General features: G+C 35.5%; 1 protein-coding gene across 3 annotated transcripts; it reads left to right on the top strand.

Annotated features, from left to right (window-relative positions):
* The first annotated feature begins 92 nt into the window (after nt 1-92).
* Nucleotides 93-11,333, top strand: LOC105338359 (myosin heavy chain, clone 203). 3 transcript variants are annotated; one of them, XM_066084602.1, is made up of 12 exons: nt 112-732; nt 1,002-1,016; nt 2,685-2,811; nt 3,032-3,137; nt 3,311-3,388; nt 3,744-3,858; nt 6,020-6,204; nt 6,298-6,453; nt 7,632-7,793; nt 8,062-8,220; nt 8,588-8,755; nt 10,101-11,333. In XM_066084602.1, the coding sequence occupies exons 1-12, from the start codon at nt 561-563 to the stop codon at nt 10,311-10,313; spliced, it is 1,656 nt and encodes a 551-aa protein (XP_065940674.1). In that variant the 5' UTR covers nt 112-560; the 3' UTR covers nt 10,314-11,333. The 3 variants fall into 3 exon arrangements, with proteins under 3 accessions (XP_065940676.1, XP_065940674.1, XP_065940675.1); XM_066084604.1 differs by lacking the exon at nt 1,002-1,016 and having other exon boundaries at nt 93-238; nt 10,101-11,332; XM_066084603.1 differs by lacking the exon at nt 1,002-1,016 and having other exon boundaries at nt 113-732; nt 10,101-11,332.
* Nucleotides 11,334-11,686: the final 353 nt, after the last annotated feature.

Here is an 11,686-nt window from a genome sequence, read left to right as displayed (position 1 = left end):
AATTGATGATAATATTTGCTTTTAGTAATATTGACAACCGCATTACTACTGTCCAATGAATGGTCACAAATGATACAGATGCAAGAGAAGTACGAAACTATCACGCCTAGCTTTGATGTTGTTGCCTCTCAACCGATGCCGCGTCCATACATGTAAAGTTTCTCCCTCGCTATGTCTAAAACATCATCAACATTTGGCAAAGAGAAGGGTCCAAAGTCTTCACCGAAATACTTAGGAGGTTTGTAAGCTTCGTCTTTATCGGAAAAGGGAATCATTTGCCTGTATATGTTTGCAATCCTTGCATTTCAACACTGACAGAAGTTCAGCACTTTTTGACATTAAGGTGCATAACATAGTCGTGTGTGTCTGCATCTATCTCATATATTTTTGTTGGGAGCTGATAAGTAGGGTATATGTCATTAATTTGCATTTTGCAAAACTTGCATCAAATTGAGTGATATAGAAGAGCAGCACATAAACATTGTCTAGCACAATTTAGTTTCTGTGGAAAAACATTGCATGCTTAGCTACTATCTGAAGAGTCGGTGACCTAATTAACCATGACTGAGACAGGGAGAATTAGTGAACCTATAGGTTGTCAGGGACCCGATGTCCTAGAGTGGAGCAGATCACTTCGAAGCCCCTCACCTACCCATCACAGTCATCAGAAACTGAGATCGCGTAGTCCATCGCCTTCTAGAGTCACCAGTGCTCGCTCTCATACAAAGAAAGGTAAATCTGATGCTTGGAAACCATCCAAATGGTATCACCATGTTAGATAAAGCTTCTGCTAGCTGGCTATGTTGTGTTCAACTTCTAATAGCTTCTTATTTGTAACAAAAGTGTTCAGATATACCTATACATATATAATCACATCTTACCCGATTTGTGAAAAAATGATATTTAGGTACAAATTTAGAAATTAATATCAGAGTTTGTTCATTGTAAGCTTTTTGTGTGCATAAGTTTGCATGTTTGCATATATTCAATGTATTTTTCAGAGGATGGAAATGAAAGTATAACTTTTGTGTAGATAAGTAAAATCCCCACTTATGACACAGATTTATAATAAGGATTGTGCATCGTCATTGCTTACAGATTACTCACAAATTTTATATATTATAAAAGGACTATTAGTACTAATGCAACACTGTATTGAAATATAATCTGTGCATGATTTTGACAATTGATCATCTTTTGAAAAATGACTACAGGTAAATGTCTATTAGTATTGATATTACAATATGCTATATCTTGTGTTGCTATATCGGTTCATTTGTGATGCTTTTCTAATTGAAACATTGTTGGCTCTATCATTCTTATGAATTAATATTGTGAGGACATGGGGGTATTTAAGAAAATCAAAATATCAAAAACTAATGAATGCAACTTGTTATAGTTTGTATACATGTTACCTAGCAGTCATTGGCAAGATTATCACACCTAGCACTACATGCATCACCTGTCCCAGATCTGCACCAGATTCCAGTCCTGTACATGTATCTACATGTTTTGCACTGTACTATACTGGGGTGCGATCAGTTCACGCTGAGTATCTTTTCTCGCCAATACATTGTGACATCATTTTATCACCACATAAAATTGTAGACGAAAAATGACGTCACAATGTACTGGTGAGAAATGGTACTTGGCAAGAACTGGTCGCACGCCAGTAGTGACATAATTATGGTTGCTCAAACCTAAAATTACAGAGCCTGAGAAAAACTTTACATTTCCTATCTGATGCTACATGTATGTCAAAATTTTGAGCATTTAATTTCATTCAAGAACTCTGAAAAGCCTTACCATAAATTATCCTTGCATAATATGCATATTTGATAATTCATACTTTTTATAAAAAGTAATATATTTTTTTCATTCTTGACATTCTCAGCATAAGTTGATTTTACCAGTGAAACTTGCATTCATTGAATTACAATAAAAGGAAAACTTAATAGCTTGAGGAAGTTGTTTCTTTTGAATCATATTTGAACATGTATTTATTAAAAGAATGACATGTAAAATTATAGAGAACTAGGAATTCATATTCTAAGTACTTGTAGAAGGAAGTTCAATTATATTTCATAAGTCTGTGTAGGATGAATGAGGACAAAAACATACTTCACTGTCAGTATTTTTTTTGGTATGGATTGTTTCACAATCACCTCTAAGATTCTGCATCAAGTTTATACAATAACATGTACTTATTACTGTATACAGAGAAATACTTTCCCCGTTTCATTTTGGCCCATTTTGCCCTCTTTGTCAGTGGTCTCATTTAGAAATTGGCAAATTACAATGTCTCAAATTATCTCTCTTCAAACACAATTGTCGTTTGGGCAAATTAAAGATGGGGTAAACTGTTTGCAAGTGTACAAGGGCGAAAATTACATACGGCAAAATATCTCTGTATATAGAAAATTAATTTTAAAGAAATGCTTTCATTCTTGTTGAAATGTTCTCTAGTTTTATTCAGGATATACCTGTGAACCTCCTAAACATTAATAATTGAATGTTACCTTAGATCTAAAGAACTAAAATTGCTTTGCTGACTGTAGGTTTAAGTGAGAAATTTATATTTAACACAGGTGACAATTGCAGGTTTGTTTGTAGATGCGTACTTGAAAATGGTAGGACATCTAATTTGACACAAACCGGTATTACCATTGTTTTTGATTTTGTAGGTGCCTATTTGACGGAGGTCCAGCAGTCCTTGCCCACCATGTCCAGTTCCAGTAAGAAAGCCCACAAGTCCAGTAACAGCCTGAGGAAGAGCACTGGGTCACTGGCAGCCTCCCTGGGGGGATCAGGGTAAGAACGCCCTCAAATGTCAGCCAGCACAGCAAGACATTTCTCTGAGAGATACTTCTATGTTTGCATTGCTAAACAATTTTTTTTTTTGAAAACCAGTAGTGAGTTATATGAAGTGGTATTTCTTGGTAAAAGAATTTGTAAAATCAAAGAACTGGTGCACATCCAAGAATTATGCTATGAACATTCAATTTAAAATTGGTTTTTTTCTGATTTCCAGAAATCTTAAGACCCTGAAAAGTTCTACTCTAGAAAACATAGAGGGAGAATACATCAAGAATCTTCAGCAGCAAATCTACTTTTTAGAACTGGAGTCAAACTACTTATATCCTTTGTAATCATGTTCACATACACTACATGTAGTATTCTTTCCCTCTCCTAAGATTGTTTTACAGACTGTTGCTACATTGTATAATCTGGTAGAGTATTTGTTATGAGAGTTAAAATAAGATGTAGCTTGATGATTTAACAGATAAAAATTTTCTTAACATGTGATACACGGGAGCAGGTGAAGAAAGCCACTGAGATGCACCCCAAAATGACTGCTGAGGCGGAGAGAATGCTGGCCAAACTCAGGGTAGGTCATTTCTGCATTAATTACAGTATTGTAGAGTAATAAAGATATGTAACGTGGCTATTTTTGCAGAACACTGCCAATTCTGCCTACAAAGTTTTAGGGGCAAAGATTTTAAGCATTTCTGATGATTTCAATATCAATTTTTTAAATGCCAATTCAATTATAACATTCCCCTTCTTTTAAATCAAGTGAATCTTAAACATAGCCAAGCTAAGAAAAGTTACAATTACCGGATTAACATAAACAACATAATCCAAAATGCATCAACAGGAACACTGAGTATTAAACACATCTACATGTAACATTTGTACATAACGATAACATACACTTATTCATCATTTGAAATTCGTTGTAGCAAATGCAGCTGGAGATAGACGACCTTCAGTTAGAGGTCAAGAGGAAGGAGACCGACATTGCTCTTCTGAAAACAGAAAAAGAGAAGTTGATGGAGAGAGTGAGGGATGAAGAAGGTATAAATACTGTATGATAGGATGGAGAGAGTGAGGGATGAAGAAGGTATAAATACTGTATGATAGGATGGAGAGAGTGAGGGATGAAGACGGTATAAATACTGTATGATAGGATGGAGAGAGTGAGGGATGAAGAAGATATAAATACTGTATGATAGGATGGAGAGAGTGAGGGATGAAGAAGGTATAAATACTGTATGATAGGATGGAGAGAGTGAGGGATGAAGAAGGTATAAATACTGTATGATAGGATGGAGAGTGTGAGGGATGAAGAAGGTATAAATACTGTATGATAGGATGCAGAGAGTGAGGGATGAAGAAGGTATAAATACTGTATGATAGGATGAAGAGAGTGAGGGATGAAGAAGGTATAAATATTGTATGATAGGATGGAGAGAGTGAGGGATGAAGAAGGTATAAATATTGTATGATAGGATGGAGAGAGTGAGGGATGAAGAAGGTATAAATATTGTATGATAGGATGGAGAGAGTGAGGGATGAAGAAGGTATAAATATTGTATGATAGGATGGAGAGAGTGAGGGATGAAGAAGGTATAAATATTGTATGATAGGATGGAGAGAGTGAGGGATGAAGAAGGTATAAATATTGTATGATAGGATGGAGAGAGTGAGGGATGAAGAAGGTATACTGTATGATAGGATGGAGAGAGTGAGGGATGAAGAAGGTATACTGTATGATAGGATGGGAGAGAGTGAGGGATGAAGAAGGTATACTGTATGATAGGATGGGGAGAGAGTGAGGGATGAAGAAGGTATAAATACTGTATGATAGGATGGAGAGAGTGAGGGATGAAGAAGGTATAAATACTGTATGATAGGATGCAGAGAGTGAGGGATGAAGAAGGTATAAATACTGTATGATAGGATGCAGAGAGTGAGGGATGAAGAAGGTATAAATATTGTATGATAGGATGCAGAGAGTGAGGGATGAAGATGGTATAAATACTGTATGATAGGATGCAGAGAGTGAGGGGCAAAGAAGGTATAAATACTGTATGATAGGATGGAGAGAGTGAGGGATGAAGAAGGTATAAATACTGTATGATAGGATGGAGAGTGTGAGGGATGAAGAAGGTATAAATACTGTATGATAGGATGGAGAGTGTGAGGGATGAAGAAGGTATAAATACTGTATGATAGGATGCAGAGAGTGAGGGATGAAGAAGGTATAAATACTGTATGATAGGATGCAGAGAGTGAGGGATGAAGAAGGTATAAATATTGTATGATAGAATGCAGAGAGTGAGGGATGAAGAAGGTATAAATACTGTATGATAGGATGCAGAGAGTGAGGGGCAAAGAAGGTATAAATACTGTATGATAGGATGGAGAGAGTGAGGGATGAAGAAGGTATAAATACTGTATGATAGGATGGAGAGAGTGAGGGATGAAGAAGGTATAAATACTGTATGATAGGATGCAGAGAGTGAGGGATGAAGAAGGTATAAATATTGTATGATAGGATGGAGAGAGTGAGGGATGAAGAAGGTATAAATATTGTATGATAGGATGCAGAGAGTGAGGGATGAAGATGGTATAAATATTGTATGATAGGATGCAGAGAGTGAGGGATGAAGATGGTAGAAATACTGTATGATAGGATGGAGAGAGTGAGGGATGAAGAAGGTATAAATATTGTATGATAGGATAGGGAGAGTGAGGGACAAAGAAGGTATAAATACTGTATGATAGGATGGAGAGAGTGAGGGATGAAGAAGGTATAAATATTGTATGATAGGATGGAGAGAGTGAGGGATGAGGAAGGTATTAATATTGTATGATAGGATGGAGAGAGTGAGGGATGAAGAAGATATGTGTTACTTATGACAGGGTGGAGAGAGTGAGAGATGAAGAAGATATGTGTTACTTATGACAGGGTGGAGAGAGTGAGGGATGAAGAAGGTATGTGTTACTTATGACAGGGAGGAGAGAGTGAGGGATGAAGAAGGTATGTTTGATGTGACACAAATAAGAGACAAAGAAGGTATACCTGATGTATGGAAGATAGAGTGAGATATGAAGAGGGTATATTTAATATATGACAGGATATACTCTTAGCAATTGCCAGTCAGAATTTTAAGTTTCCTTTTGTTTTGAGGATTGTATCAAGAAAGTAATCTCTAGAATTTAATTTCTACAGCCTCAAGGACGAGAGATAAAAGGATGCTGATGGATGAAATAGTCCAATTGAAGAAAGACAAAGATGTCATGGAAAGAGAAATTTCAAAGCGAGATTCCCAGCTAATGGATGCCAAATCTGAACTAGACAAGAGCGCAACAGCACTGAAAAATGCTGACCTCAAAATGGAAACCTTAAGATCTCAGGTAGATTCCAATTGCCGTTTTCCTAGAATATTTGACACTTGTTTTTTTTTCTGATGATATTATTTATACCTGCATTTGATGTACTTTGATTAGCTGGAACAACGAATTGAGGCTCACAACCTGGCCCAGATCACAGTGGATGAGAAGCGATCGGAGCTGATGAGTATGGAGACTCAGCTGAGAGAAGTGGAGGACAAGTACTACAACCAATCACTGCAGCTCCAGGACAAGGTCACCAGTGATCTCAAGGTGAGAGATAGTTCAAGGTCACTAGTGATCTCAAAGTGAGATAGGTCAAGGTCACAAGTGATCTCAAGGTGAGAGATAGGTCAAGGTCATCAAATACAGGCCTATCACACCCATTTTTGGTACTGGGGCCGGGGCCAATGGATTGGGAAAAATGCGACATTTTGATAGAAATTGGGAATTTTTTTCCTTGCTTAATGTACAGTCCCCAGAACTAAAACTAGGGTGTATTGATAGGATTTATTGAAGGTTATTTTTTTTTTAAATTATTTTAAAAAATGGGAACATGTGTGTATGATAATGAGAAAGAAAAAAAAGTTAATTCACAATGTGTGATACAAGTTTGTTACTGAAGATGTAAAATTTCCCAAATGGTTTTTGTGTAATTACTTGCTATGTTAAATGGCAAAGAAAATATAGAAACAGTTTTTTTTAAGAATTAAAAAAAAAAAGTTTTCTTATTTGTATTAATGTAAAATTTAATCTATATTTGTATTTATAACTTTTATAGATAAATTTTTTTTGATTGAGTTAGCCTAATGACAATATTTATAAAATCAGTGAACCCCTGAAAAAATTATATGCTCTGTAAAAATTATTTGAAAGAAGTTATAATTTATTTTTTGTGTTTTTCTGAGAGAAAATAGTATGATCTATACAATCAGATAAAAATATTGTTTTCATTTCAATGTTTAAATCAGTATTTTACAAAATGCACGCCATCAGGACATTATACATATCAGGTCATTAAACAGTTCCGTGTGTTTGGGGTATTAGTCCAACCCTTCGACCCACTTACTACCGTTTTGTAGAGGATCTGTTCAGACAAACAGTGATCTCAAGGTGAGAGATAGGTCAAGGTCAACTATGATCTCAAGCTGAGAGATACATTAAAGTAACCAGTGATCTTAAAATGAGAGTAACCAGTGATCTTAAGATGAGAGATAGGTCAAGGTCATCTTATAGTTAAAAAACATTGATATTTACAATTATATTGGTCATCAATTATAGGAGTAAAACAGATCATATTTGTACAAGGTCACAAGGGGGTTTGAAGCTAAATACAGAATACTGGAATTACTAGAGCTTAGAAGAAAACCTTGTATTTCAGCCTATGATTTTAAATTACAACAACTATTTCATTGGATTTTAGCTGAATGACCTACTATTTCTTTATTCAGGAAGAAATACAGCTATTGAGACAGAAATTGAAGGAGACAGAAATGGCGGCAGACCAGGACCGCTTCCTGAAAGTCAAGCTGTCTGAGGACAGTACAAACCTCGCCCGGGAAAACGCAGCACTGACCCAGCAGATGATGGACCTCAAAAAGCAGCTGGACAGGGTGAGATATTACCGGAGTACTAGTTTTCTATGAGTCAGAATTGAAGACACACTTGATATAAAATGATATGGCTCACAAAGTTTATTGCTTTTGAAAATATTCAAAAGTAGGGGTGGGGAGCAATATTGCAGCTCGAAACCAAGAGATTTATTTTTTAAACATCATGTTTCTTGTTGTATTATCAACAAAAATCAATATATACATCATAAATACAGTCATGCACATATGTGTTTTCAGCGGTATTTCAGTGAATTTAATCTATTTGTAGGAGAAAGCTTATAGAGAGGCTACGGAATCTCGACAGAATCAGAGCATTGCTGAGTATGTTCAGATCAAGGATCGCGAGAAGGAGGCAAGGTTTGAATTACAGCACACTCAGGAACAGCTGAAGAAGGAGCAGGAGAAGTCCAGGAACCTGATGGAGAAGGTCAGTGTCTTATCCTAACAAGCACCCTCTAAACAACCAGCTTCTATGTATCTACACTGCAGTTGTTCATTTGTAAACGGATATGTAAAACCCATTAACAGTAAAACACACTTACAGCAGAGTGCCAGGGACAAACAATTTGCTATAAAATTAATTTATTGTTTATCCCCCAAAAAAAAAAAAACAATTAAAAATTTTGGGGAATAAAACTGACTGCTGAGTTCATTAATATGATATTTGCTGTAACTATGTTTTACTGTATAAATAAATCTCTGTCAGAGAAAAATAAAATCTCCAAACTTGCAGGCCAAATAATATCACTGATAAAAAATTTGTTTTTGACTTACAAATTTGTGTTTGCTTACAGTTGTCTAAGTACGAGTCTGTGTCTACGACACGTGACTTGGAGCTGAACACGAGTCGTAGTCGAGTGGCTGAGTTAGAGAGCCTACACAGCAGTGTGGACAAAGAGAACATGCAGCTACGCAAGGACAAAGTACTGCTGGTGGACCACGTGTCGGAGCTCCAGAGAAAGGTAAACACCTGTACACACCTGTACACAATAATGTACACACAACTATAGACAATAATGTACCAACAACTGTACACAATAATGTACACACAAGTGTACACAATAATGTACACACACCTGTTCACAATAATGTACCCACAACTGTACACAATGTACACACACCTGTTCACAATAATGTACACACAATGTACACACAACTGTACACAATAATGTACACACAACTGTACACAATAATGTACACACAAGTGTACACAATAATGTACCCACACCTGTTCACAATAATGTACACACACCTGTTCACAATAATGTACACACAATGTACACACAACTGTACACAATAATGTACACCCAAGTGTACACAATAATGTACACACACCTGTTCACAATAATGTACACACACCTGTACACAATAATGTACACACACCTGTACACAATAATGTACACACACCTGTTCACAATAATGTACACACACCTGTTCACAATATTGTACACACACCTGTACACAATAATGTACACACACCTGTACACAATAATGTTCACACAACTGTACACAATAATGTACACACACCTGTTCACAATAATGTACACACACCTGTACACAATAATGTACACACAACTGTACACAATAATGTACACACAAGTGTACACAATAATGTACACACACCTGTACACAATAATGTACACACACCTATACACAATAATGTACACACAACTGTACACAATAATGTACACAATAATGTACACACAACTGTACACAATAATGTACACAATAATGTACACAATAATGCACACACTAATGTAGAGACTAATGTACATTGCTGTATATGAATAATTACATTTTTATCAAATATCAACTCAATTCTCGGTTCTTTCTGACAAGAATTCCTAGTTATAGACAGAAAATCCAATATCAATCATGTTGGGTAATATCTAAAGATAGAATTAATGCCATCAAACTTTACAATGCATTATGTATCAGTAATAAAGAAAAACATCTGTATCCAAGCAATTTTTTAACTAACAAATACCAATAAAGTCTAGTCTCTAGTACTGGTTCTATCTTTTGATTGGATAGTCTGCCCTTGATTCCAAATGCTACCGCTGTAGAAATGATGCTTTGGTAATCAATGACAGTGAACCACAGTACCTGGCTTTGAAATACATAGGACTACGACTACAAAAAATATCTAAAGTGTTACTACCATTTAAAATGTGAATTTTTGTAAAGTAAAGAAGATTTAATTTCATTCACTAAAGGACATTTGTCTTATCTAAATGAAACCCATGATCAACATTGCTCAAGTGAAATTTTTGTGTGACTAATGTTGCCCAATGAACTTGTGTTTAGATTGAGCAGAAGGACCAAGAGATCGTGTTGCTGAGGTCCCAGGTTCAGACAATGGAGTCCAAACTCAAAGACCTCGAGCACCTGAACTCGCTTGAGTCGACAGTCCAGAGCCAGAAGTGGGAGGAGTTTGAGAAGCTCGCCGAGAACATGAGGACCTTGTCCCACACCATGGCCCACTCACCCGTCTCCAAGTCCAGGGTTATGCAGTACTGAGGAGGTCAAGGGTCATAGGACAAAGGTCACAGGACAAAGGTCATGGGTCACAGTAAAGAGGTTGTAGGTCACACAGAGAGTTCCTTGTTATATATTTGTTGTTGTTAGAGTATGGTTATATATTTGACAAAATATGATTGATTGCTTACATTTGCTTGAATGGTAATTAAAATTGTTAATAACCAAAATTAGGAATGTGGTTTTAAAATGATAATTTATTTTTAAATTTTTTTTTTAATGTAGTTCTTTTAAATTAAAATTTGAAATGTTGTAAGAGAAATGATAAGCAAAGAGTTTAAAGAGTCAGTCAGGTTGGTTCAATATATTGAACCATAGGAAAAAAACAGGAACATCTTAGGATAGATATTTATAGTTTATTTATAGTTATAATAGAGTCTTGTTAAAAACAAACAACAGTATGTAGAAGAGAGTAGAGAGATCAAATCTGGCACATATTTTTAATATCTACTAAAATTGATATACTAGGTACATTGTGATTATTTATACATTGGACAAAGCTGCCCACTAAAGTCAGATAATCGGTATTTCTGCATCCATTGTTAATTTTCGGGTCTTCTTATACAGAGATCTCCCTGATGTTTGTATGAAATGATTGGTTACCGTTATACGGATCACATGACTAAATCTGATCACATGGAATGATTTGGATAAAATGATTGGTTACCGTTAGATGTACCACGTGACTGATCACCATGACGTCACTGCCAAGATCCTGTCATTCACATTCAGAGGATGCATCAAAGTTAAACATTGATGGAACTAATAAACATTTAACACAAATTATTATTGACTTTTGAGCGTAAATGAATTTTAATTTATTTTTTTTGTTAGTTTTAATTAACATTTTACATGTATTAATTTTAATTATGATATTTTTTTATTTCTTTCTGTGATAGTTACATGTACTAGTAATCATTTGATATATTTGAATCCGTCCATGTTGTTATCACTACGAATTCATCATATATATATATTTATGGCTTTTTGAACAAGCGTGAAGAGATAGTTACAATAAAGAAAGAAAATTAAATCTTGTTTTGTGTATTTATTTACTATGAAATGGAACTTTTGTTGTTTACTTAACCCCAATAGTATTTCACAATTTAAATACCTGGCTGAAAACCTGTACACAAATACTTTAACCCACCCCAGTCAATGTCCATAGGGGCACACATACTTCTTTACATCTATTCGTCGTTTATGCATGTTTCAAAAGCTTTTACATTATCATTCTTCAATGAGTTCAGTTTAACGTTCAATGAAGATACAATGTAGCTGTATACATGGTAAATAGAGCTGGTCAGGGGCCGGGGCTGGGGCCCTATATTCAGTACAAAGACTATTGACAAGTT

Source organism: Magallana gigas, chromosome 5 (genome assembly GCF_963853765.1).
Source record: "Magallana gigas chromosome 5, xbMagGiga1.1, whole genome shotgun sequence".
NCBI classification, from domain to species: domain Eukaryota; kingdom Metazoa; phylum Mollusca; class Bivalvia; order Ostreida; family Ostreidae; genus Magallana; species Magallana gigas.
This window is presented reverse-complemented; position numbering and strand designations above follow the sequence as displayed.

Excerpts from the sequence above, each read along its gene's own strand:
- LOC105338359 (XM_066084602.1), top strand. The coding sequence starts at position 561 with ATGACTGAGACAGGGAGAATTAGTGAACCTATAGGTTGTCAGGGACCC. Across the intron at positions 6,205-6,297 it reads TGGAAACCTTAAGATCTCAG|CTGGAACAACGAATTGAGGC; the intron begins GTAGATTCCAAT and ends TACTTTGATTAG. Across the intron at positions 8,221-8,587 it reads CCAGGAACCTGATGGAGAAG|TTGTCTAAGTACGAGTCTGT; the intron begins GTCAGTGTCTTA and ends GTTTGCTTACAG.